Source organism: Amphichorda felina, assembly GCF_050947745.1.
Source record: "Amphichorda felina strain 45539 chromosome Unknown scaffold_9, whole genome shotgun sequence".
Taxonomy (NCBI): Eukaryota; Fungi; Ascomycota; class Sordariomycetes; order Hypocreales; family Bionectriaceae; genus Amphichorda; species Amphichorda felina.
In genome coordinates, this window is record NW_028145041.1 from 655,021 (window position 1) to 681,232 (window position 26,212).

General features: G+C 56.1%; 10 protein-coding genes across 10 annotated transcripts; 4 read left to right on the forward strand and 6 right to left on the reverse strand.

Moving 5' to 3' along the window:
- Window positions 1-3,301: 3,301 nt before the first annotated feature.
- On the forward strand, window positions 3,302-6,035 carry SWA2 (auxilin-like protein SWA2; the record flags this gene model as incomplete). Its single annotated transcript, XM_083198117.1, has 2 exons — window positions 3,302-5,872; window positions 5,934-6,035. The coding sequence occupies 2 exons, from the start codon at window positions 3,302-3,304 to the stop codon at window positions 6,033-6,035; spliced, it is 2,673 nt and encodes an 890-aa protein (XP_083045852.1).
- Window positions 6,036-6,401: 366 nt separating this feature from the next.
- On the reverse strand, window positions 6,402-6,984 carry ubc7 (E2 ubiquitin-conjugating protein UBC7; the record flags this gene model as incomplete). Its single annotated transcript, XM_083198118.1, has 2 exons — window positions 6,402-6,655; window positions 6,738-6,984. 2 exons carry the CDS (start codon window positions 6,982-6,984, stop codon window positions 6,402-6,404), a joined length of 501 nt encoding a protein of 166 aa, XP_083045853.1.
- A 572-nt stretch (window positions 6,985-7,556) lies between these two features.
- On the reverse strand, window positions 7,557-9,519 carry ACO1O0_008755 (uncharacterized protein; the record flags this gene model as incomplete). The annotated part of the gene is made up of 4 exons (XM_083198119.1): window positions 7,557-7,818; window positions 7,891-8,370; window positions 8,424-8,833; window positions 8,929-9,519. The coding sequence occupies 4 exons, from the start codon at window positions 9,517-9,519 to the stop codon at window positions 7,557-7,559; spliced, it is 1,743 nt and encodes a 580-aa protein (XP_083045854.1).
- Window positions 9,520-10,979: 1,460 nt separating this feature from the next.
- Window positions 10,980-12,679, forward strand: ACO1O0_008756 (MFS transporter; the record flags this gene model as incomplete). The annotated part of the gene is made up of 3 exons (XM_083198120.1): window positions 10,980-11,224; window positions 11,319-12,348; window positions 12,425-12,679. 3 exons carry the CDS (start codon window positions 10,980-10,982, stop codon window positions 12,677-12,679), a joined length of 1,530 nt encoding a protein of 509 aa, XP_083045855.1.
- A 95-nt stretch (window positions 12,680-12,774) lies between these two features.
- On the reverse strand, window positions 12,775-14,685 carry ACO1O0_008757 (FAD dependent oxidoreductase; the record flags this gene model as incomplete). The annotated part of the gene is made up of 7 exons (XM_083198121.1): window positions 12,775-12,918; window positions 12,995-13,087; window positions 13,147-13,362; window positions 13,433-13,677; window positions 13,758-14,325; window positions 14,381-14,484; window positions 14,652-14,685. The coding sequence occupies 7 exons, from the start codon at window positions 14,683-14,685 to the stop codon at window positions 12,775-12,777; spliced, it is 1,404 nt and encodes a 467-aa protein (XP_083045856.1).
- Window positions 14,686-14,962: 277 nt separating this feature from the next.
- Window positions 14,963-17,478, reverse strand: CYR1 (cysteine--tRNA ligase; the record flags this gene model as incomplete). The annotated part of the gene is made up of 3 exons (XM_083198122.1): window positions 14,963-15,988; window positions 16,044-17,189; window positions 17,245-17,478. 3 exons carry the CDS (start codon window positions 17,476-17,478, stop codon window positions 14,963-14,965), a joined length of 2,406 nt encoding a protein of 801 aa, XP_083045857.1.
- A 543-nt stretch (window positions 17,479-18,021) lies between these two features.
- TRM61 (tRNA 1-methyladenosine methyltransferase subunit GCD14) lies at window positions 18,022-19,482 on the forward strand (the record flags this gene model as incomplete). The annotated part of the gene is made up of 1 exon (XM_083198123.1): window positions 18,022-19,482. The coding sequence occupies one exon, from the start codon at window positions 18,022-18,024 to the stop codon at window positions 19,480-19,482; it is 1,461 nt and encodes a 486-aa protein (XP_083045858.1).
- Window positions 19,483-19,577: 95 nt separating this feature from the next.
- Window positions 19,578-20,942, reverse strand: ACO1O0_008760 (chaperonin 10-like protein; the record flags this gene model as incomplete). Its single annotated transcript, XM_083198124.1, has 5 exons — window positions 19,578-19,845; window positions 19,932-20,128; window positions 20,297-20,425; window positions 20,486-20,753; window positions 20,812-20,942. The coding sequence occupies 5 exons, from the start codon at window positions 20,940-20,942 to the stop codon at window positions 19,578-19,580; spliced, it is 993 nt and encodes a 330-aa protein (XP_083045859.1).
- Window positions 20,943-21,959: 1,017 nt separating this feature from the next.
- Window positions 21,960-23,366, reverse strand: ACO1O0_008761 (uncharacterized protein; the record flags this gene model as incomplete). Its single annotated transcript, XM_083198125.1, has 1 exon — window positions 21,960-23,366. One exon carries the CDS (start codon window positions 23,364-23,366, stop codon window positions 21,960-21,962), a length of 1,407 nt encoding a protein of 468 aa, XP_083045860.1.
- Window positions 23,367-25,346: 1,980 nt separating this feature from the next.
- Window positions 25,347-25,828, forward strand: SMD3 (uncharacterized protein; the record flags this gene model as incomplete). The annotated part of the gene is made up of 2 exons (XM_083198126.1): window positions 25,347-25,548; window positions 25,593-25,828. 2 exons carry the CDS (start codon window positions 25,347-25,349, stop codon window positions 25,826-25,828), a joined length of 438 nt encoding a protein of 145 aa, XP_083045861.1.
- Between the last annotated feature and the right edge of the window lie 384 nt (window positions 25,829-26,212).

The following is a 26,212-nucleotide window of genomic DNA, read 5'->3' on the forward strand; positions in this document are numbered from 1 at the left end:
CTGGGGCGAAATGGGGTTTCCCGAGGGGCCCAGCGCCCGAGCGGACTCGACTGTTGAGCACGGTCGCCATTACTAGCGGGGCATCAAACCCAGCACCTCCTGGCTAGCACCGTTGTATGGTCAAAAGCAGTTGGGTTGGGCCGATCCCGTTGCGCAGATGACGTCCAGTCGTCCACTGGGTGAGATCCACGTCCCCAGGACACCTGTACAAGACCTTCCGCAGAGAGCACCAGCAAAGGAGAGGTACTCCTGTCTGCATATTACCGTGAGAAAGGGGTTGCGACGATCTATCGCCAGCAAGGATCACCAGGGGCACGACGCCGTTGATTGGCCTCCATCATGTACCTGGCGGCTGGGCAGGGGCTGGCGCATACCAAAAAGGGGACACACGCTGCAGCCTGCGGCTGGGAGTTTCAGCATGTGCTCACCATGCAGTTTGGCACAAGTCGTTGATATTGAAAAGTGCCTGTTCATCAGTCTTGCCTGGTCGAAGGGCAAGCACAGCGCGGGCTTATTGGAGGTTTATTGGAATGCTTCTGGCGAGCGCGTGCGATGCGCGTAACTCTTGACGTTGCACAGCATAATAACGGCAACGGCAAAGAGCTGTATCCGTGTCTGTAATTCGTACGGAGTACCTAGTGTATTCCGCTGTGCAATACAAATAAATCCCAGCGGTTGCTGCGACGGGAACTGTTGCCAATCGAGGCCCCTTGTGCAAAGTAATCCAGGGGCACTTGGCGTCTGGAGATGGCCCAGGCCCCTCTACCACGGGCTGGCTATGAGCCTAAAGAATGACGTGGGCCAAATTTCCAGTGTGGGCTGGGACGGTTTGCGCAACCTCGAGCTTGGGCCTCTTAACTCCAGGCTGCGTCTGTTCCCCCGCACAGAGCAAGCACTGGAAAAACGAACAACGAGGAGCAGGAAAAGGGATAATGTATTGTTCTGTCCGTGTCTCACGAACCCATCGGCAGAGTGAGTCTGTCGCCACGATTATTACCAGTCAGCACCGCTCGGAAACGCGGCATGAAATGGGCAGCAGTCGCCGATCAACCTGAGACTCAATTGACCAGCACTCCAGCACCAAAACGCTGGGCAGGAGAGCCATGAAACGCGTGACAAGAATCGCTGCCCCTCACTCATCAAAAATCCCACCATGCGCCAGATTCCAAAATCCAAAGTTGCTAGACCCTGGTCCCCAAGTGGTCTGCACTGGGGGGGGTCTGAGCGCCTGGCTCGACCCCTTGTCCCGGCCTCCTCCCACCGTCCCGAGGCGCGAGGACCACCAACCGGCCGTTTACACGGCACGGGAGCGACTTCTTCGCAAGCTGTCACCACTGCTCGGCCGCCCGGCTGAGTATTGACGCGCATCAATAATACGGGGGACTTCGTATTATTATGGTCATTCTACGCTGTGTGACAGCCTTCCATCAGGGGCGACGCGGTGCATTACAGACGGTGAATAGAGTGGCCCTTGGTGCCTTTAGCTGCTTGGACAGTGCCCCAGTATTCCTGCTGGTCTTGTCAATCACAATTCCAGCAACTGCCGTGGCGGCTAGTTAATAAGTAGGTAGTATTGCATCCGCACGTGGCCTCGCATCAATGCTTCTCCTGAGTCGCCAGATAATATATCCGCATCCGTAGATGTACGTGGTATTATCTGTATTATGATTGCACAGATACTCGTATATAGTATGTTGCATCGTTCCCCGCGAAATTGCAATACAGGATAGGATGTTCATTGACTACAGGGTATCCGTACTCGTACGAGCAGAGTAACACCAACAAATAGACTAAGCCATCGTGCAACCATTTCATTTTATCTCTGCTGGTATTTCTAGTACAATTGCCTGTTTAACTGGCCTTGGTAATTACCGCCAGAGCACGCCAATAATTTCAGGAGTTTAGGACGTTTCTGAGGTCCAAGTCGAAACAGTTTCCAGCCCCTTGTATCCCGTACGATGTAAGCCGGCTCTTGCCGTCACGAGCCCCAGCACCAATCCCAAGGTCTACGAGTAATAATGCAGAGTACGGATACTATTCGTACCATTTACAAAAGTCCTTGGCAACAGGGGCCGAAGAACACAGAAGGTCCTAAACCTAATGTTATCATGACATTAACACAGCAGACTGTGTGAGCAATATGAGACAGTGAGGTTTCCCCTCGGCGTGGGATCCCGCTGCGGATCCTGGTTTAATGACTTGACGCTGAGATTGTCTTGGGAGGAATGGCCGTAAGGGCCTCGAAGATACATACTCGTGATCACGAAAGTGAAAAGTATTAGTATTATACAACGTTAAACCATACACGAAAAAGGTCAGCGCAGAGTGTTAAATTGGTTGATACTAGTGTGTAGGTATATTTCTCAATGTCAAGTACACATACTAGTATAGCTACTACTACCTAGTAGTATTGATAGTAAGAGTAAGGTATAGTACGCGTACGAGTAAGGGGGTAAGTCGTGACTAATTAAGGTATCAGTGTTCATGTCGGCCAAGACCGATACGTTGAACCATCTGTGTAGGTGGGTGAAACGGAAACAAATAACACTGTTCTATATCAATTGAACTGTAGGATAAAGCAAACAGATTGATTTCGGCATAGACATATTGAACTTTGGATCTTGTACCAAGGCTGAATGTATCACATATTGTATACATTCCTGGCCCAACACATTCATCCTGCCCAAAAGCATAGGGTAGGTCAGGCTCACCATCGACTCTGCCAAGGGAATATATCTTCGATTTCGCGACTTGACGGGGTAAAAGAAAAAAGATATCAAATATGTATTATTTTATACACAAAGCTAAGTAAAGGAGCGAAGTTTTGTATCGCACATTGAGTTTTGTTGGTGAGCAAGGTGTGAATGAAGTATTTCGTGTTAAGTAAACTGGTAAACGTGCGCATCTCAATCCCCGTATCCCAACCCAGTCGAATGCCATGGCAGACGTTCATCTCTATGGACCACAGAGATATCCCGGGCGCGTTTATTTGAAGGCATTTCAACCTTTCTAATTACTTACGCTTCAAAATTACTATTTGGGTTATACAGAGGGCGATGATGACTTGTCGCCGTATTCATGGAAGGTGACTGGTCACGTGGGTCCGGCCAGGAACAGCTCTGACAACGTTCAAGCCACATTTGCCACATTACAGCCACAGCACGGAGGACATGCAGACCCCTGCTGTTCAGCGTGACGACAGCTCAACTCCCCTAATCGCAGCGCCGCAATGCACATTACCTGTCCCGACCACGACATTCGACTATGATAGATTCTTTGTCTTTCTTACGCTCGCTTCACGATGGACGATCTAACGGGCATTGATTGGTCTTCCAAGACCAACAGCTCGCAGCGCAAACCCCCGCCCATGAACCCTCCGTCCTACCCGGCTTTCCAAGCAACACCTTCGGCCTTCTCGTCGGGTCGCAACACCCCACTGCAGCCGCAGCCATCCTCGAGCTCTGCCCACAAGCCACCAGCCACGCAGCCAGGCCAGGACAGCTTCAGTAACTTGATGAAGTTTGGGCCTGCCAAGTCGAACCAGAACCTGAGTCTCGCCGAGCGACAAGCGCAGCTGGAGGCAGAGAAGAGGAGGAAGGAGGAGGAGAAGAGGAAGCTCACCGAGGCCCAATTTGGCAGCGGGCAGTTTTGGGATACCCTCGGGTCTCGGGGTGCGACTTCGAGTCCCGCTGCGCAGCAACCGGCGCCTTCGAATGGCTTCAAAAACGACGACGACGATCTGTTTGCGGCCTTCAACAAGGACACCGAGGTCGACAACGCTAGCCATTTCCCGCCGGCCGAATCGCAACGCTCGACACCGGCGAACAATGCTCTGGATTTGAGCGATCCCAGCTCATGGGGTGCGGCAAGCAAGCCGGCAGGCGGAGCGCCGGCGCCCATCATTGATGACGATGATCCGTTCGGCCTCAACGAGCTGAAGCCACCCGCCTCGGCCGCACCCCCGCAACAAACCGTTGACGACAATGACTTCCTGGGCGACTTGGCAAAGCCTGTTGAGGAGATCCGTAAACAGAAGGCTGCAGCCCAGCCTCAGCCACAGCCTGGGAGACCAATTGAGGACGAGGACTCGAGCACAGATGACGACGTCCCGGCCCCTCCACGGCGGCCAGCTGAGCGGCGGCCAGCACGGGCGCAACCTGAGGACGCCGCCTTCGACAAAGCTGTGGCCCAGCTTGTTGACTACGGATTTGCGGCCGAGGACGCTCGGCGGGGTTTGTTAGAGAGCGGCGCTGGCATCAACGTCCAAGCGGCTGCAAACTGGCTCTTGGATGATGCCCATAGGAAGGCAAAGGATAAGTCACAAGGGGGACGGAGTTCTTCAGCCGCCCCTCGAGTGTCCGAGCGGAGGGATAATAGGTCTCCTGCAGGAGGCGAGCAGGATTTCACCAAGACAGCTGCCTCCATGGGAAACAGCTTCTTCAAGACGGCAAACTCACTGTGGAAGACGAGCCAGAAGAGGATGCAGCAAGCCGTGGCGGACTTTCAGCAGGATGGGGATCCAAATCAGCCCAAGTGGCTGCGGGACGCTCAGCAAGGCCAAACATCATCGGGCTCCCGCGCGGGCGGTGCCAGTGCGACTGACGAGGCACTAATGCTAGAGTCAGGTGGGCGACCCCAGCCTGCGCGTTCCAGCAGCCGACCAGCAGCGGAATCACGTCCAGCATCCAACCCGCCGCGAGGGCCAGCATCTCAGCCTTCCTCGAGCCGAAGCAGCCCGGTGCCTCGTTGGCAGCAGCAGTCCGCCCCGCCAGCTACGTTCGATGCCAAGGCCAAGTTAAACCGACTCAAAGCAGACGATGACATCTCTACGTACAGCAGCCCCAACCGAAGGCGGAGACCAGCTCAGCCAGCCCCGGCAAAGCAGCCTGAGCCTGAGCCTGAGCCCGAGCCCGATCTGCTGTTTGGCACGGGGGCCCGGAAGCCGTCCCAGTCGCTACCCGAGCGGCCGGCCCAGCGCTCTGCTCCACCACCGGCGAAGCGACCTTCACCGAAGCCAGCTTCTCCTGCTCCACCTAGACCTACGCGCCAAACACCCGCCATATCGCCAGACGCTCTTCAACGGTCCACGCGGTATCGGCTCGAGGGCACGGCGCACTTTAAGCGTGGCGACTACGCCTCGGCCCACTCATCGTACTCCTCGTCGCTGTCGGCTGTTCCGCCTACGCATCCTCTAGCCATCCTCCTCCTCACCAACCGTGCGCTGACGGCCCTCAAGACCGGAGAACCTAAGCAGGCCGTCGAGGATGCCGACCGGGCCATCCAGCTCATCGGACCTGGCAGCGGACAGGGGGAGACGGTAGCCGTGAAGGGTGAAAACGGCCAGGACGAGAACCGGGACATGAGGGACCTCTACGGCAAGGCACTCAGCCGCAAGGCCGAGGCGCTGGAGCAAATGGAGAAGTGGAGAGATGCCGGTGCGGTCTGGCAGCTGTGCGTCGAGGGCGGACTCGGCGGTGCCAATGCCATCAAGGGCCGTCAGCGGTGCCAAGACGCCATCGCACCGAAGCCGAAGCCCGCACCCAAGCCTGCCGCCAGGCCGCGCCCCAGGCCGTCCGCTGCCGCCAGCATGGCGCCCGCCAAGAGCTCCGAGGCGGTCACCAGGCTCCGGGAGGCGAACCTGGCGGCGGCCAGGGAGGACGACGAGAGGTTTGCGCTCTCCGAGTCGGTCGACGCGCGCATCTCCGCCTGGCGGGACGGCAAGCGGGACAACCTCCGCGCCCTGCTGGGGAGCCTGGACCAGGTCCTCTGGCCCGACAGCGGGTGGAAGAAGGTTGGGATGCACGAGCTGGTCATGGCCAATAAGGTCAAGATTGCGTACATGAAGGCGATTGCCAAGACGCATCCAGACAAGGTGAGCCGGCCCGTTGCAACAAGATTTAGCTTTTGGACCGTGGAACTGACCGTTATAATAGCTACCGCAGAACGCCAGCACCGAGATTCGGCTGATTGCGGGATTGGTTTTTAGCACGCTAAACGAGAGCTGGGACAAGTTCAAGGCGGAGAATGGGCTATGAGCGACGAGGACACGACGATATAGAAGAAGGAGGACAACTGCATAGAGCGTTCTGTAGAAATGCATTAAACCAAGGGCGATAAGGGGGAAGGGGGCCCCCGGGGGATGTTGTTGATATTTGAATTTTGAATTCCACTATAACACCGCGCCATGCTTGCCGCAAGGTAGTAGTCTGAAAAGAAGCCGAAACCCGTCATTGATCATGCTCCAAGCGCCTTTGTTCCACCATTCAACTCTGGGACCGGCTACATAGCCGATCTGTCTGCGTCCTGTCCTTTGGGAAAAAGGGGGGTATTTGAAGAATTGATAGTGATGTGTGTATGTATATATCACCAGCCGAAGGTCGGGGGGGGGCAGCGCCAGCTAGCTACAGGCCCAGCATGGCGCGCACGCCGTCGCGGACCTTGCCCTCGTACTCGCCCCTGCGCTCGCGCCACATCTTGGCGGCCTCGACGTTGGCGGGGCTCTCGTCGTTGGGCTCGGCGAGCATGCTCATGACGCTGATGAGGATCTTCTCGACGGACTGGATGGGCGACCAGCGCTCCGAGGCGTGCTCGTAGTGGTTGGGGTCGTCGCCGGGCGGGTGGAGGATGGAGATGCAGACGAGGCCGCTGGGGTAGACTGGGGGGTGGTTAGTCAGAAGGGTTCGTAAGCAGATGAGGATTTGGGGGGGGGGAGGAGGGGGGGGAGGAGAGGGGCTCACCGTTTGGGTGCCAGACGTCGACGAGGAACTTCATGGAGGGCGGGGCCAGCGGGTAGTCCTTGGGGAACTTGAGCTCGGCGGGGAAGACGCCGCCCTCAAAGGGGGTGTCCTCTGGGCCCTGGATGAGGCACTCCCAGTGCAGGAGGTCGTCCTCGGAGACGGGGCCGGCGGTGATGCCCTCGGGTGGGTTGTTGGTCAGGGCGCGGTACTCCTGAAGGAGGCGCCTGTGCGCGGTGGACTGGGCCATGGCTGGAGGGTTTCTATCGGTGCGTCTATTGGCGGTCTATCGGGTCGGCGAGGGAGGATGATGGAGAGCGGCGGCAGCCAGTGGTATGGCGCGGTGGTTAGGAGCAGATTATGTCGAGTGTCGAGTGTCGAGTGCTAAAGTGTCGAGGAGTCTAGGTGTCACTGGTGGCGATGATGGCAGATGGCGGCAGATGGCGGGGGCGTCGGCTTCAATCATCATGGCATGCCCAGGTGGGGCAATCCGATTCGCTCCTCCATTCCACCCCATCCTGGGCACCTCGGCACCTCGTCAACGTCGTAAGATTAGACTTTTTATTATTTACTATTATTTACTGTTATTGTACTTTATTTTTATCCTTTTTGTTCTTTAGTCTAGGTGTTTCAACCTGGTTACCTTCCAGTATATGCCTAATTGGCTGATTCTCTGGCACGTTGCGGGATGCCACCGGCATGATATGTCCGCTGCGTAATAGGAAGTCGTTCCATGATGCCTTCAATTGAAGCCTTGATTTTGCCGCTCTTGGTGCTTCCTCGTTGCCATGAATCTCACCAATTTCAGCCCCATGGTATGCGCTAGAGCGGGTATCTGAACCGGAGATCTTGTCTGTCCGTCTGATCTAGGTCCTCGTCGTTGACCTGGATGACTTGGCTGCCCGTGTCGAGCATCCCATTCTCGTCGAGGCTTCCATTTTCCTGCTGGAAGTGATCGCGTCGCTTGTTCTCGTGCTTCAGATAGAAGCGTATGAAGAGGCATATGGCAGGTGAAATGACCCAGAAGGATGTCATGAACGCCCAGGGCAGCCGGTACCGCGGCATGTACTTTTCCTGCCAGAACCTGTGACCGCCGTGTAAATAAGCGTTTACCAATTGAGGGCATCGATGAAAAAAAAAAGCATTGGAAACTCACTCGGGCGAAATCATGTTTGCCACGGCCGCCGAGACGACGCAGCTGGCGAGCACGACGAGCTTCTTTGTGTAGCCCCTGGTGGTGGTGCCGGCCCAGGAAAGAGTGAGAAGATACGAGGGCTTGAATGTAGAGATCTGTGTGCCGATGACGAGGGCGACCTTGTTTGACCAAGGGGAGGTGAGCTTGGGCAAGTTAGCCTGTGTGCGCGCGCCCCGAAGACAGCTGGTGGTTTCCCAGAAGGGGCCTACCTCGATGATACCTCCGATGATACACGGGACATATGAGAGGGCACATGTGTATCCCGTGCCCAGGTTGGTCCTCCAGAGGAGAAAGGCCGAGATGACGAGGAAGATGCTGCCGAGGAGCGGCTTGGCAGTGTTTAGCAGGGCGCTCTCAGCGGGTGTAAAGCCGAACCCCACGAGGATCAGCGGCAGCTGCTGGGATGTATTGTTGGGGAGCTCGTTGAAGAACATGTGAATTCTGCCAGAGGTCAGCCAAGCCTATGAAAGCCCCCAAAGACAGGATGCACCAACATGAACAGCCAGCTCTTGACATCGGTAAAGGCCTCGCGGGCCTGGGCCCAGTTGAAGGACGAGTTGGCAATGCCCGAGTGGCTCTTGCGGATCAGGGCAATGGTATGGATCTTCTCCTCGCTGGACAGCCACTTTGCGTCGACGGGCGAGGCGGGCAGGAATATGATGAGCGGGACGCAGACGGCAAAGGTGAGGACGGCGCAGATGATGTTGAGCCACTTCCACGATAGCAGGCCGCCGACGAGCGGGCCCGCGCCCTCGTCGGTGATGAGCCGGTACGAGACCATGGTCAGGGTCACGTTGGCGAAGCTGCCTGCTGCCCACCACAGGAGCTGGACCCAGGGGCTCTTCATCGGGGGGAAGAAGGACTGGTGCAGCACCGTGGTGCTGGGTATGATCTGGGACTGCGACTGTCGTGTGTGGTTTCTCGAATAAGCATGTTCCATGGCGCCATGAAATACGGGGGGGGGGGGGGGGGATGAATGATAGCAGAGATGCAACTCACCAGTCCCAGGATGAAGCGCAGGGCAATGAGCTGGCGCCCCGTCTTGACGAGGGGGTGCATGCCCAGCAGGAAAGCCCAGGTCAGCAGCGAGCCGGTGATGAACCACTTCTGGCCGACGCGCTGGGACAGCCAGGCGCCCGGCCAGAGGGCGACGAGGTAGCCGGCGTAGAAGACGACAAAGAGGCTGTTGAACTGGCCCTTGGTCATGTCGACGTCCTCGAAGATGCCCATGGTGCTGGCCTGCCCCAGCGTCGACTCGTCCAGGTGGATGAGGAACGAGATCCACCACGTCTGGCACAGGAGGCACCAGAAGTTCTTGCGCGTGAGGCGCCGCTCCATCTCGGGCGTCAGGGGGCCGGCCTTGTCCTTGTTGAGGCTGTAGAAGACGGCCGTGTCGTCCACGTCGGACATGCCCACACTGCCTACCATATTGGGGCCGTTTCTCTGCGCGCATGGCCCCTCAGTGGACAGGGCTCCTCGCTTCTCCGGGTCCCGCATGGCAGTATCAGCACCGCGGGGCCCCATCACGGCCGGGCTGGTGCTGACGCCGTCGCCGGCCGGGGCGTGAGTCTTTATCATGTTAGAGGCCATCTCGGGGGATGGGAAAAGGTCAGGTACTGTTGGCAGAGCACAAACGTGCACGACGAGATCGAGGGGCGTTTGCACAGGAGGCAGGACATCAAAAGCATTAGAAGATCTGGCGGCCTAGATTAAACCAGGGAACACTTTCTGTGGCGATTGTACCGACTACGGATTCATGTGAGAATGGATGGATGGATGGATGGCGAGCACTTTCTTTTGAAGGCGGGGCGGGCCGCACAACAGACTGCCATCGGGGATCCATCCGGAGGACGCCGGGCTGATAATGATAATACTACCAGCAAGTAGCAGTAAACTAAGAGACCTGACAAATATTCTTACAAATGGCTATCGTCTTTTCTTGGTCCGGCTCGCCAAGCGCCGATTCTTATCAAGGCTTGACAAACCGTTTCTTGGCCGCACGTGTCTCGGCGTATCTATTGAGTAAGCGTTTAAGCGTTGGCAACAACCTTTACCCTAGTGCCTGAGACGACTACCTATATAAGGTAATACATTTCAATTGATGCAGCTACACGGGGCTACATATAAGCTGTAAGCGGGCCAAACACTACTGTTCGGTCTTTAGTAGCCATAGGAGGGATTGTATGGAGTTCAAATATATCAACATTCGACTGTATCAACGCGAACCACAGGCCAATCAATGCACATATCGCTGTACCCAGGTCAATTCTAGTTAGACATCCTACACATCCCGGAGAAGGCAAATCTCATACTAGATGTGCTATAACGTCTGACTGATCACGCGGAGGTGGTGACGACGTGCTATCGAGACATGTGCATCATGTAATAGCGATTTAAACGTCCAATCTAGCGTTCCGACTTGAATTCGCAAACATATTCGCCCCAGATATCCTTGTCCCGAAACATGCCGCTTATATTGACCCGCGAAACGCCGGCCTTGTTGATGTTAATGATGGGCAGACTTTGTATTTGGCGCGGGACAAGACGGGAAAGTCTACTTTGGGTAATACGTCTCTGTCAGCAAAGACATAGGACTAGTAGAATGGAGACAACATGGGACGTAGGTAGAACTAGAGCTCAATGCATTAACTTGGACATTTGTTTTGTTCAAATTGTCAAGGAGTCCCCGTTGCCGTTGTGCAAAGGGACCTACAATATTCGAACAATAAGACTCTTGAATCTGTTGACCCGGGACTACTATGGCCGGGCGATAATTGAAAACTTGCGTTTATGAGTCGATTTTTGGAATTTTAGCGAGGCACTTGATGACACCCAAGTAGATAAAGCCTGTTACCAGGCAATGGCAGAAGTCTCCGTACATGAGGTGATCGTTAAAACGATGCAGGATCGCTAAATGGATGCCGCATTGCCAACCCCTGCACCCGTGCCAGAGTCAACAAAAATCCCTGGATTATAACTCGACCGAGTTGACTCTGTTGGGTGAATTCAGACCAACTTGTTCCTCTTGACATTATCAACGTCTACCAAAGATGGCCAAGCCCACGGCCGCAAATGAGGCACACGATGCCCCAGCCCGGCGCGACACCGACGTCGAACGCTCATCCATTGACAGGATCCCAGAGCAGGAGAAGAGCAGCGAAGGAGAAGTACAGGCACCACGGGATCCCAACATTGTGGACTTTGACGGCCCCAACGACCCAGAGAATCCGCTGAACTGGTCGACGGCCAGGAAGACAACGTCCATTTTCATCGTGTCTCTGACCGCTTTGCTGTCGTAGGTTTCTGCTGCAATCCACTCTAGTCACTCGCCGGCGGGCTTGATGTAGGGCGCCAGAGCTAATCTATCATCTGTCTGCTCTCTATCTCAGCCCTATAGGCTCAACCATCAGCGCCGCGGCAGCGGCTAATATCATGCAGTACTTTGGCACCACAGACGAGACGCTGGGGTCGTTCATGACGACCATCTACCTGCTTGGATACGCCTCCGGCCCCTTTGTCATCGCCCCGCTGTCGGAGCTCTACGGGCGGGCCATCATGTTCCGGTCCTGCACTCTCCTGTTCGCCATCTTCAACATGGCGTGCGCCGTGGCCGACAGTTTCGGCTCCCTGGTGGTGTACCGCCTGCTGGCCGGTATCGCCGGGTCGTGCTCGGGCACGCTGGGCGCCAGCTCCATCGCAGACATGGTTGTGCGCGAGAAGCGAGGCGCTGCCATGTCTGCGTATGTCATGGGGCCCGTCTTTGGCCCGACCATCGGGCCCATCATCGCCGGCAGCCTGACGCCAGCTGCGGGCTGGAGGTGGGACTTCTGGCTCATGACTATTGCCTCGGGCGTCATGGCTGTCCTTGTCTTCCTCTTCGTACCCGAGTCGTACGCGTACGTGATCCTGAAGAGGAAGACAGCACGACTGCGCGAGCAGACCGGGAACCAGGACCTGCGGTCGGCCCTGGACACGGGCAAGAACCCCAGACAGCTGTTCGCATTCGCTATAGTTCGCCCCCTGAAGATGCTCATCTCCCCCATCGTCTTCTTGCTGTCTGCCTACGCCGCCGTTGTCTACAGCTATGCCTACCTCTGCTTCACCACTTTCCCCCGCATCTTCGAGGACCAGTACGGCTTCGACACCCAAGCATCCGGGCTGGCCCCCATCGGGCTTGGGGTTGGGTTTGTCCTGGGTCTTCTCTTTTGCGGTGCTGTCTCCGATCCCTGGTCTGCCTACCTGGCAAGGAAAAACGACGGTGTGGCCAAGCCTGAGTTTCGACTGCCCACATTGGTTACCGGCGCCATCTTCGTCCCCATAGGTCTTTTCTGGTACGGGTGGACGGCTGAGCACAAGACCCATTGGATTGTGCCCATCATCGGAACCACCTTCCTCGGCATTGGCATTGTCACTGCATATGTGAGTTCTCCCAGCACAGCAATCACAGTACGGCTGGTTCTCGTTTCCAAGAATGCTGATCAACAGCCCCGCACAGTCAACCGGTGCTACGTATCTCGTCGATGCATACACCATGTATTCCGCGTCCGTCATGGCCGCAAACACCATCTTCCGTTGTCTCTTTGGAGCCCTGCTGCCCCTGGCTGGTAGCGCCATGTTCGACTCTCTAGGAGTGGGCTGGGGTAATTCGGTCCTTGGGTTTATCTCTCTTGCCTTTTATCCCCTACCGTTCATTTTTTACTTTTACGGTGAAAGAATCCGCGAGTCCAGACTTTTCAAGATGGAGTTTTAGAATGCTCGGATACCCCTAAACTGTGATACCTGGTGCTGGTCTGCACTCACCGGTGTTCTAGAACCCTGGCCCCCGATGATGTCTATACGTGCAATCTACGGTGCCGCCTTTCCAATGTTTCGCGCGCCCCCAGGGCCCTCCTCCAGCCCGTTTTCCCTACCAACATGGTCGCGCCACTGCCAGTGCGAACCCATGTATGAAGAGCTCTGCTCCCCGTGCTCGAGGATATCGGCGGCATGCTGCATGCGAGAGAGAGGAACGTGTTAGTTGGGTTATACTCGGTAGGCAAACAGGGGCCTCTTGAAAGAGACATACCTTGCCAAGCACAGGCAGGAACTTGGCACCATGCCCGCTGCCACCGGTGCAGACAAACACCGATTTATCGGCATAGGTGGGGACATAGTCAATCTATAACCAGTGTCAGACGGCGGATCCCAGCTTCGTTTAAAAAAGAAGGGGGGGTTTACTAGAAATGAATTGTCCAGAGTGTCCGTGTACCAGCACATCTTGGTCGCGTAAAACTCCTTGCCGTCAAAGTCCGGGAGGAATATCGATACGAAATGTTTAATTTCACGGGAAGCATCCTCCTGGATCCCCAGAGACTCGGCAGGCGACAGTGGGACAGACCACAGGCCATGCTGGTTGAAGCTGGCGCTGTCCGGGGCGGGCTGGAAGTTGGTGAACTGAGGCAAACAAGTGTTAGGTATATAGCAGGAAGGATCCAAAGGGGAGGGGGCAGCTTTTCATACGTACCTTTTTACCCCTGAACCCTATCTTTACAAGGCCTTCCGGGGTCCGAGGGAGGACATAGATGCTCCCGGCGTCTGCGCCTTTGTTCCGTGCAGAGCCCTTCCACGTGATAACGGGGAAGCGCTCTGGAGAATACTTGTCCCAGAGGGCCGTATCCTGCCTGTCAATTTTGAAGGTGGCCAGGCTGCCGGCCGACGACTCTAGATGGTATGCCAGCTCCGGGAGCAGCTGCGTCGAGAAGGATCCAGCTGTGGTTTAGGCCTATGTCAGAATATGGAAACAAACAAAAAAAGCAGAGAGGATGGCAGCGCTGGTTTATAAAACTCACCCGCAATAACAACGACGTCAAACTTGTGCGTTGTCCCATCCTTGGTCTTCAGCCCAGTGGCCTTCTTCTGGCCCTTCTCCCCGACCCGCTCCTCGACCCGCTCCTCCACCAAGCACTCAAAGGCGCCCTTGTCCGGCCCAAAGCAAAAGGTAACCCCCTGTGCGGCCGCCTTCTTGTAGAAGTAGTTGCACGCATCGCTGCATCGGATGAACCCAGCCAGGCTATCGAGCACGGCCTCGAAGCTCTTGCGCGGCGACTCATCCGGCATGCCAAAATCAAGGACTTTCGCATCCCAGCCCAGATCCCGAGCCCGCTGCCGGTCAGCCTCCACGCCCCTGGCAAACTGGGTCTGCCGCAGGCCGTCGCGCTCCATGTTGGCCAGCGTCTCCCTTTCGAGGTCGTCGAGATGGTCCGCCGACTGCACACGGAGCATGCCGCAGGCGTTGAAGAGGGGGCCCCTCTCGGCGACCTCGCTGGCGTCGAGGGAGGCGTTGATCTTCTCCCATGACTGGCGGCTCTCTACCGCCAGGCGCTGGTAGTGGATCTTGGACCCGTATGATGCGCGAAACTGCAATCCATCAGTGTCTATGCATATTCGAACGCTGGGTGGTGCAACGACTAACAATCTTGTTATGGTCCACTGACGCGGCCTGGACCTTGTCATCGAAGCCGGGCGCATAGCCAGATTCGTCGTATTTGTACCTGTCAAAGACGGTCACATTGTACCCTGAGGGCATATCAGCAAGTTGGATGCCTGTGGTGTCTCCTTATCGGATCTTACCCGTCTTTGAGCTCAGAGCAACGGCAAGCGAAAGGCCGAAGATGCCCGCTTCACCCGATATTAGTAGATGTATAAGGGGATGGCTCGCTGCGATAGTGGGAAGGGAGCATTACCGCCGACAATCCCGACCGACTTTGGTTCCGCCATTATGGACACGCAGAATGAATGGGTGATGATGTACGAAGATGTGTATGACGTGAGTTCGCCCATCAAGGTGCGATCACGGAGGGGCCCTTATTTGAGTGCTTGGCCATGCGGGGGGATGATGAATACCGGAACTTCGACCGAGGGGCTCCACATATTCCGGCGGTCCGGAGCCGGAGGGGCCTGATTTGGTTGCGTCCATCCCTGCAAATGAACATGTCTTGAGAGCTCTTCTCATTCAACTAGAACAGTAGTAACTCTAACGCGTGGCATCTAGCCTCTATAGCCCCCCCTTGGCCTTCAGATCCTCATGCGCCCGCTTCTGCTTGTCCCACAGCTTCTTCAGCTGTTTCTGCTGACTCTTGGGCACGTCGCTGCCGTCCTTCATCTTGGTTGGCAGGCCCTGCGCGTCCCACGCGCCATACCGCTCATCGCCCTTGAATAGCTCCTCCGGCGGTACCTTGGCCTTTTCCCTGGCCTCCTGCTCCGCCTTCTCGCGCGCCAGCCGCGCCTCCTCCTTCTTCCTCGCCTTCTCCGCCGCCTGCGCCGCCTTCTCCTCCCTCGCGGCGATGAGCTCTGCCGCGGGTATGAACTTGATGAGCGACGGCTGGTTGTCCGGCCGGTCGTCCAGGTAGACACCCAGGTTCGTGAGGTCCTGATCGCGTATCCGGTCAGTCAGGGCCAGCAGGGCCTTCTTTGTCTCTGCACTCTGCGTAGACACGATGCGGCGAAGCTCGTCGCGGATCCTCGACACACCACGGAGATACGGCAGCGCCAGCTTCTCAAGATCCCGGGAGCCAGCTTGGGCAAGGGCCTCAAATTCGGGGGCGGGATCATGGGCAAGGAGGGCGGGCATCGCCTCCCCATCGGTGAGTTCCAGTGCGCTGACATCAGCCTTGACGCGGTCGAGCGCCGAGGCGTAGGGCTCGACAGCAGTCTTGGGTTCGACATCCGCTGAGATGGAAGAAGCCCAGCCAATACCGTCGTAGGGGGGCTCCGCGTTGGCGTCCAGACCAAAGATGCCTACAATCTTGGTGATCCACCGGGCAATAGCCTCCACCTCGGCCAGGTTGACATCTTTGTTCTCCTGCAAGAAGAGATTGGTCGCGTTGACCAGCTTGAGCATGACAAGCATAGCTCGGGGGGTATCAAAAGAGTTGAGCAGCGCAGCATTGAGATCGCTCTTGGCCTGCTCGAGCTCGGCGAGGAGTCCTTCCTTGGGCTTATCCCCGTCCAGAGATATCGACTTGACTCCGCCAGTGACATCAGCCTCTGCGAGCCAGGACTTGGTGTTGGTGAAGAAGTTCTGCAAGTGTTAGCAAAAGCCCTGGGGCAGTTGACATCAGATAACTAGTACTTACGCTGATGGTGGTCTCCCAGTTGTCAGCCTGGGCCCGCATATCGGGAGAAATCTCCACGCCATCGTTCCACTTGCCCATCAGGAACACAACCCGCATGCTTCGGGCCGTGTAGTTGGTGGCCAGTGCATCCTGTATCGTCTGGAAGTTCTTGAGCGACTTGGACATCTTGGATCCCGAGATGGAGAGATGGCCCATGTGGAGGAAGTAGTTGACCCAGGTGTGCTCGCCCTTGTCATGCTCGCAGAAGTAAGCTTCGCTCTGGGCCAGCTCGTTGTCGTGATGCGGGAACGCCAGGTCGATGCCACCGGAGTGGATATCCATGCGCGAACCGAGGATGTCAGAGGCCATCACAGAGCACTCAATGTGCCATCCCGGACGGCCCTCTCCCCACGGACTCGGCCAGTACGGCTCTCCAGCCTTGGACTTCTTCCACAGGGCAAAGTCACCGGCGCCTCGCTTGCCCCCCAGGTTCTTGGACAGTGATCCCTCGCCCTCCTCCTGCAGCGACTCGTCGTTCCGGACCTCGGGGCGTAGCCGAGCATATGTGTTCCCGCCCTTTTGGAATGCCGCGATATCAAAGTAAACCGAGCCTTCGGCCTCATACGCAAAACCCTTCTCCACAATGCGCTCCACGAACTTGACAATCTGCGGCACGTACTCGGTGACGCGCGTGATAACATCGGGCCTCAGGACATTCAGGGCATCCATGTCCTCCATGAACAGCGCCTCCATGCTCTGCGTGAGGTCCGTGAACATGGTCTGGTCAGCCGTGTCGATGGTCTCCTTGTACAGCGAGTCGAGGTATGGGAGGAGGATCTCGTCGGCGCCCGGGAAGATCACGCCCTTGTTGATGGCCTCGGCAGCTGCGTCCATGTTTCCAATGTGCATCTTGACCTTTGCCTCGTCGTCACCAGGCTTCCCCTCGCCGGAAATGGTGCCACCCGCCAACACCTTGCCGTAGCCAGCCGCCCTGCGCTCGGCGTAGTTGGCTGCGCTCAGCTCCTCCCCCTCCTTCAGGAGCAGCGGCAGACTGCTCTTGGCATAGGACTGGAAAGCGGCGAGGGCCAGGGCGCGAAGCTCCTCGTCCGTATAGGGCTTCTTCTTTTCAAGTTCGAGGAGCCGCTGGCGTCGCGCCTTGATGATGATCTGCCAACCCCGTCAGTTCTATCGCGCCAGAGAGCCCAGCGCGGCACTCCCTCACCTTGTCATCAATGTCGGTAATGTTCATGACAAAGTTGACCTCGTAGCCAAAGTAGTGCATGAGGATGCGCCGTATGATGTCGGTCGAGACATAGTTTCGCGCATGGCCAAGATGGCTCTTGTCGTACACGGTCGGGCCGCAGGCGTACCATGAGACCTTGCCCGGCTGGATTGGGACAAAGGGCACGGGGCTCCCCGGGGCGAGGGAGTTGTAGAGCTTCAGCGACGACTCCATGGTGGCAGCTGGGGCGCTCGACGAATACCCTCGAAAAGTGACGGCGCGGATCGCAGGGCTCGCAGGGTTCGCAAATCGGGGGGCGGTTGGAATTCGGGACCGTACAAGGCGCTGGAAAAAATTCATTCAGAAGACAAGACAGGAAGCGAAGGGAAGGAGAGGAGGAAGAGGAGGAGGGGGTCGCAACGGCATGCAGCAAGCAGGACGGCGGGAGGTGGAGGTTGAGTCACGACTCACAACTGAAAGCCAATTGCCAACGAAGCAGAAAGCGTCGAATCCGTCCAATCCAACTGATGATGACCCCAAAAACTGCCTGGCTTGGTTGCCCCTCACTAAAATTGGTCCGTGGTGGGGCAGCCAGGCGCTGCAAGATCGACGCCCGCCTGCAGGCCATTGCAGGCAAGTTAGACACGGCGCCCAAAAGTTTTCCTCCCGCGAGTTCAGGACGTTTCTTTGTCAACTCTTGCGCCCTCCTCAACCCCCAAACAACTCTCCCATCTGCCATTGACTCTCCCGAGTCGTGGGTTCCAGACTGCTACTACTATGTCGAAACCTTCATCCTTCCTCGAACCGAGTCTGCGGACTGCCCCGGGAGACCTGGCCATCGTGCTGCTGGCCCGCGACACCTACCAGCCCGTCATCCTCGAGGAATCGAAAAGCGCTGTCGATGGATACGCCGAAGGAGCCGTGCTAAACACACGATTTGGCTCATTCCCGCACTCGACCCTACTCGATATCCCCTGGGGTTCCCAAGTCCGTGCATCTGCCGTGGACACTGGGTCAAGAGGTCGCAAGCGGCGGAGGGAGACAACCGGCGAGGACACCTCCACACCTGGCGATATCGAAGACGAGAATCCCTCCACGGGCGGCCCGGCCAAGAAAGCTGTCGCAGCTTCCAGCGGCTTCATACACCTCCTGCGACCGACGCCGGAGCTCTGGACCAGCTCCCTACCCCACAGGACACAGGTCGTCTACACCCCAGACTACAGCTACATCCTGTCGCGCATCCGGGCGCGCCCTGGGTCGAGGATTATCGAGGCTGGAGCGGGAAGTGGGAGCTTCACACATGCGTCGGCACGGGCTGTGTACAATGGCTATCCCAAGGATGAGGAGGACATCAAGGGCAAAGTGTTCAGTTTCGAGTTCAACGAGGCTCGCTTTCACAAGATGCAAGAGGAGATAACGGAACACCACTTGGATGGTATGGTTGAGATTAGGCACCGAGACGTGTACCGAAATGGCTTTCTCGCGGACGGCAAGTCGCCGAACGCGACAGCCGTCTTTCTTGACCTGCCCGCTCCGTGGGAGGCTCTTCGCCACTTGTCGAGGCGGAAACCCGAACAAAAGGAAGGCGAGCCAGAAACTGACGCCGAATGGGTATCACCGCTCGACCCGAAGAAGAGCGTTCACATATGCACATTCTCCCCATGCATTGAGCAGGTCATGCAGACCGTGACGGAAATGCGGAAGCAGGGCTGGACAGAAGTGGACATGGTCGAGATTGCTCACAAGCGCCTGAATGTGGTGCGCGACAAGATTGGACTCACTCTTCCGAAAGAGAAGGGCTTCAACCAGACACCCGCAGACGTTATGGAGTCGGTCAACAAGCTGAAGGACGTCAACAAGAAGATCCAGGAGTTTCACGGAAACCAAACGAAGCAAAAGGGTGGGGAGACATCCGATCAGATGGACGTTGATGCTTCAGGAACAGACGCGGAGAACGGCTCGTCTGCCGAGGCGAAATCTTGGCTGTGCGGTCGGCTGGTGCATCGCCCAGAGGCCGAGATCAAGACACACACGTCGTATCTTGTGTTTGCCGTCTTACCCCCTGAGTGGAGTGAGGAGGAGGAGGCTGCTGCTTTAGCCAAGTGGCCCTGCGGAAATGAGAAGAAGACTATTGGGAACATTGACAAGGCTCTCCGAAAGAAGGAGAAGCGAGAAATGCACCAAGGCAAGAAGAAGCAGAAGCGGGGCAAGTCGGAGTCGCAGGAGCTCGCTGGGTGAGACGCCGGGGAGATGAGAGACACCAGCATGGATTAGGATATAATCAGATACCCCTATTCGTACATGGACAACGATACATGTCCAGGAAACGCGCATCATCCTTCCTGGACGCGCACAATCAGCTTTTTGTTGGCCCTCTCCGCCTCGAAATACCCAATTGCCTTGGCAAGTGTCTCCCAACCCACGCCCTTGTACACCTCGCACTCGACCGGGGTGATGGTTCCGTCGGCGATATGGGCCTCCAGGAGAGGGATCATATTGGCCGTCTCGGACGTGACGTGCCTGCCCACGACATCCTCTCGCCCAAGTAGGCCGGCCTGAACGCGGTATTCCTGCACAAACGACGGAGTGTGGAAATCAGTGCTGGAGAAGAGATGTCAGCTGTGCTTCGACAGTGGAGCAAACCATGTGCAAATAGTCTAGATTACATGTCTAGGGCGATGACTTACGCAGTGTCAGTAGTGCTGAAGTACTTCTCGGTGGCCGTCGAGTCCTTGAAAGCCTCGAATGCGACGCCGTGGCACTTTGCGGTAGCATCGAAGACGAGTCCAAAGTGCCCTTCCGTGATGGCTAGGATCTCGGCGGCTTGGTCGGTCACTGGCGAGCGGTTGTTGAAAGTCGCATTGGCGCCGCGTTGCAGCACGATCTGTAGTGGTATGGGCTTAGTAGGGGAGGTATGCGACGGTGGGATCTATTTCTTACAGGAGTCTTGGCCGGTGGACAGGAGGCAGCTACCTTGTATCCGCAGAGGCGGCCAATCTGGAACAAGTCAGCGTGGTAATGGCAGGGTGTGGTTGTTCTTCGAGTCCCTTACTTGAATGGCGTATTGCCCAACGCTCCCATTGCCCCCGAGGACAATGATCCACTCGTCATGCTCGGCAATCTTAGTTCCATGATGAGGGAGAGTCTTCTTCCCTCCGATGACTACCCCAAACACCGACGTCTGCGAGTCCTCTTAGTAACTGCATCTCACAACCTGGCTTTGGGGGAAGGGGGGATATACCATGACTCCCACTCCCATGCTCGCCGCAGCCTCAGGGGCGACCCGCCCTTCCTCCTCCTTTTTGAAAACAAGATCCTCGTCCACCAAAAACGTCTCCTGGAACGGGGAGAACTTATTCATTCCCAGCCGACACACTCCAAAGACGTAGTCGCCCGTCTGCAGCTTCTCGCAGCTCTCGCCCACCTGCACGACCAGCCCGCAGAAGTCGGAGCCGAGAACGGCGGGCATCTCGGTGGTGAGGAAGCCCGTCTTGGACATAAACTCGTCACTGTGGATCCCGGGTCAGCTACCATTCATGAGGATTGTATTCGGATTGCTGCACGTACATGGGGTTGATGGCTACGAAGAGCGACTTGACCAGCGCTTGCTTGGGGCCGGGGGTCGGCCGTGGGAGCGAGGTGGCGACCTGGAACGGAGCGCCCGGCTTCTCGAGGACGAGGCCAGATTGAGTAGACATGATGGTGCAACTTGGCAATCCAGACTCTTGCTTTACTCTGGTAGATGATGGCGGTTAAGTTGAGTTATGGCACAGCTGGGCGGTCGGCTCAATCTATGGGTGGTCTCTTGCTTGATTATCACTGGTGACGATATTACTACGATAGTATGATCCTTGTTATGATGATATTAATAAACGTATTATGGCTATATTGAGGAAATACTATAATGCCCATTATAGAGATATTAAGTGCTTACTAGGAGGGAATTATATTGTTTAACATGGGAGTATTGCAGTGCCTATTACGGGGATATTGAGTGCGTCCATTTCTATGCTAAAGATACCTCGTATCCTCATGTCACACTCGCCCACACATCAGCAACAGTCTGAAGATCTCGATCAAGGTAAACTGCGTGGGTAATTGTTATTGGATCTGCCAAGTTGAGGCCAGGTTTGCGACATGCCGCTCGGCCACAAAATGCACCTCCAGAACCTTGCTCTACGAGTACACGGAACTATGTCTTTAGCTACACGATACAGCAGAGCCAATGAATATAAACGAAGCGGTTCGTCTGGTTTCTCTTTATTGTGAGTCTACTCTAGCTAACCCTAAATGTAGAGGATATCAGCGACTAACCTCTTAACCTTGCTCTATATCATGCTGGCTGCAGCTTGGAGTTCTGATACTCCTTAGAAAACCTCCTCATAGAAATAATCAAACGCCCATTCTATTGCACCGGCAAGGAGCCTTTCCGAGGGAGCACCTAGATGATACTACTGAACTCCATCTAATTGTATGAAGCGCCGTCCCCGGACTCTGTAGGTCTCCTTATTTAGCCCAATAAGTATGCGGGATAGATATCTACTAAATCCACGCCAAGATAACACAGTTGGTCGTCTTCCATTTCGAACTAAGGTTACTGTTGGCGTTTACATCATGATAGAGAGCCTGTACATGTTGTCCTGCTAATGCGAGGTGTTAACTGTGGAAGAGTGGGAAACTAGAAAATACAACGCCTCAATGATGAGTATTTCTCATCACCATCTCTTCATCCTCTCCTCCATACTCAGCCCCGTCTCCACCGTGGGCAGACTCAATTCTGTCTCTGGTAATTGTGGCGGAGGTGGTGGCGGTGTTGTTACTTCCGCTTGCTCTTCCCCCCCTTCTTCTTCTTCGCCATCCGCAACTTGGACGGGCAGGCTCGCAATAACCTCCATATCTCGCAGCTCCATGGCAATCTCGTACTCCATCCCTAAGCGGGAAAAGACCACCGAGACCAACAGGCGCAGGATCACAGTGACACCATCAAGCACGGAGATGAACAGGATGCTGGAAAAGACCAACGTACCGAAGGTAACATGGACAATAGCGTAGATGGCAGTGAGCCACGTTAGAATCATCGAGGCGATGTCCGGAGGGGAGACTTCAATCCGATTCCGCATCCTCCCGCTATACTTTCTCGATGATGATGGTTTGTGGCCATCCACTTTGACACCTTTCGAGTATGATTTGGCCTCGCCGGTCGGTACACCCGTTGAGTCATGTATAGCGGGAAGGTTCTTGATCCGTAGCCACACGGCAAAGGCACCAAGGCCGTGGATTGTCAGACCCAGAACGACCCACAGTATGAGAAACCAGCTGTCCGAAAGGGTAAAGGCCAATGCCGTACGCGTGATGAGGCGCCAGATGACTTCTCCTACATTTGCGACGGATGCCAGGCCGAGGATGTAAAAGATTATCCAACCCGTTGATTGGAAGACCCTGCCCCACGCACTGTGGCCTCCGACTTTGCCATCACGCACGACCTTGTAGATCCACGGTGGGAAGATGAAGCGCTGGCTATTGTCGCCGCCACCGTGTCCCCGTTGGAGTAAAGCGGCCAGGAGGCCTGACCCGCTGGTGAGCGAAGGTGCCAATGTTGGTGAGCCCGCAGCTAGGAGGAGCGCCAGCAGGGGACGCCTTCCCGCGGTTGCGATGATGCCTGTCTGCCACGCTCCGGGCGCCATGACCGCGAGGATAGACGGTGTCAGGCCGAGGACGACCTGCGCGCTCGCCATGCGGGCCTTGATGATCTCTGGCGTGCTATCGAGGATGCAGTCGGCGAGCTGTATGGTTGACTGGTCGATGTGAAACGCCCTGCTCAGCTTGTCGAGGACGATGGATGGGGGTCCGGATGGATCATCCTCCTCGTGTTCCCTCGACGGCCTCGCAAGTCCCTTTTCCTCTGTCCCGCTTCCCTCCACCAAGGCACGGTGGCGCTGAAAAACCTGGCCACAGAGGGCGTCCTCTTCAAGGATGTAATGGAAGCCAGGTGAGTACTCGGGGAAGAAGACGGTGAAGTCTGGGCCGACACGGTGGGCGTTCGCAAGCGTTGATGCAAGCTCGAAGGCGACAGCGACAATGCACAGGAAACGCATTCCCGCATACTGATTTCTATTAGCCATGGGCGCTGCGCCGTCGGCGTCCGGTATTGTTTGGGTTTCGTTCAGACGGAAAGGATCGCTGGCTCCGCGAGCAGTGCCGAGTTCGATAACCTGCCGGGAAGGCAGTGCAAGGGATAGACGGAGCTGATTCTCTCCTGATCTCCTCAGATATTCTGGATAACGATGGGACGTATCCGTACTTCGTATCCGTAGGGCGTACTGCGTACAGGGGGGACGACTCCAAGGCCACCCCAAGTACGCGAACCAGGCACTGTCACTTGTGCGTTGGATCTGCTTGCTACCGTGGCTTGCGCCCACTCCCCCCTGTCACATCCTGGTCTCCAGTGGCACAGATGAGTGCGCGCAGACGTGCATGCGCAGATGTGCGTGCGCAGGTTTGCTTCAGTAGACCTATGTAGGCAGACCGGCCTGCGCACATTAGACCTTGCCTACGCAAACTGATGCTCAGGCTAGGGATCAACATCCGTCCTCGGCACTCGCTATGTGCCCGCGCACGCAGAACAGCCCACGCACCAATGTGAGCAGGCCATCTCACACACGAGCGGCCTCTCGTGAGCCAATGGTCATGCGATCATTTCAGCGGAAGCAAAAGTGCTCACCCCTCTATCCTGCGAAGCTGCGTGTTCTTTACGTGTTCTCTGCGCTCACTTTTTGCCCTCCTGTGCCGCATAGGTTGTCGTTCCTGTCTCGAGACATGGCCTTTAACAAGATAGTACTGGACCTAAGGCAATTCCTAGCTTTAAATCATTGCCATGTACATGAAATAGAAGGATCCCCTTTCCCGCTACTCGTTCCACCTCTGAGGGGTCGGAAGGATCAACGTTAAGCGTGTCGGACACACGCATTCCGCCATCAATCTACCGCTCCTTAAACTCGATGCGTACCAAAGGCAAACTGCGTACCCCTCCTATTGCGTTCAGCCCTTGCGTGTGATTCTTGAGTTAGATGTCCGAACTAAGAACCGTCCACATGCACGGGCGTTGGTTCGTCCTGGTCAATATACAGCCCCGGATCAAGCCCACGTCTGATCATGAACAGACTCAGGTTCACTTGATCTTGAATCTGGGCCTGGAGCTGGCGTTGAGGATTGGTCTCTCATGTTTACATCGTCCATGGCCCCGGCGCAAGGAACGCAACCGACTATCGATGGAGATTGTCAGAAATATGCTAGACACATAGACTTCCTGGTAAATAAAGAAGACATTCTTGCTTCACTAGCTCTAGCAGTACTCTCCATACTCGGGAATAAAAGAGTAACGCCTTGTCCTGGGTATGATGGTGGTCATGTGGCGCACCCTCCTCTCTCGTCTCGTCCACAATCTTGCCTTTTTCTAGATTGAATATGGTGGTACCAGAGAGATGAATCTTCTTGCCCGTGTTTGGGCGATTCAGGATTCAGGGAACCAGTAGCCAGGCCACTGAGCATAACTTATCGACAATATCATCGTTACCTTTGGCCCAGTACTCCGTGAAGTATTCCTTGATGACGGCAAGTTTCTACTGCTTCTCCCCAGTAGGCGTTATAGAGTCTTCTGTCGTTTAAAACTGGCGAGGAATAATATAGACTTTCTATTTGGTTATGTTAGTGGCTGCTAACCACTTGCCCGCCCACTTGAGCTGGGGCTTGGGCCGTTTAAATGATAGGCAAGGTAGTAGTTGTTAGTCAAAGACAACACTCAGAAACTCAGTCACACGCCACAGTCGAATAGTGTTAGATGGATTCCGCTACTCAGGGTGCAGGCGAGACGCCGGTTTTCAAAATCCGGAGCTACCCATCAAATGTGAGCCCACGTGTGAAATATTGGAGGTGGAGGGAGGGTACCTTGGGAGGGGAGGGGGTAAATCGGGACGGCTGCGGATAATCTGATAGTCCGCGCTTCGTGCAGCCTGCAACACCACCAACCCGCGCCTCGATAAATTTCGTGATACGGATAGCAATAGCTCCCACCACGCGACAGCTCCCATCCGCCCACCGCCGCCATGACGTCCACTATCGGCATCCCAATCAAGCTCCTCAACGAGGCTGAGGTCCGTCTAGCCCCCTTCCTAGGAACTCCCCCCAGGAAATCCCAGCTGACACATCCCCGACAGGGCCACATCGTCACCCTCGAGATCACCTCCGGCACCACCTACCGCGGCAAGCTCCTCGAAGGCAAGCCAGCAAACCCTTCCCCCTTCACATGTTGCGCGCACCTCCCATACTAACCGGACATGCAACCAAAACAGCTGAGGACAACATGAACGTCCAGCTCAAGGACATCACCGTGACGGCCCGCGACGGCCGCGTCTCGCATCTCGACCAGGTCTACATCCGCGGCTCGCACGTGCGCTTCTTCATCGTCCCGGACATGCTCCGCAACGCGCCCATGTTCCGCAGCCGAAACGTCCGCGGGCGCGGTGTCGGCCTCGCCAGAGGTCGCGCCACCGTCAGCCGTGCTCGGGCTGGTGGCAGGGGCCGGTAAACCGAATCTTTCGTGCGCGCGCGCGCAATTGTTTACTTCGGTTCAGGGGTGGAGGGAAAGCGAGAAGGGTGGAGAGTCTCTGGGAAAGGGCCAGCTCGTGTGTGTGTGTTCCCGTGTGGATAGGGACAGGGCTGGCGGATGGGAACTTTTTGCCTGGCGTTTATGGTTTCTGGAACATGAATTGAGCGGAATGGCCGCCGCGCAATGCGGTCTCTCGAAGCGTGGGGTATAACAAAATACTAGACACTGGTCAAGAGGCTGGGCGATGGAGGAGCTGCGACCGAGAATATGAATCAAAGAAAAAAGGCAGCACATGCCAGATATCCCCGTTAATCTATCCGTATAATATCGTTACACTGATCCCGTCTATACAATGTTTTTACA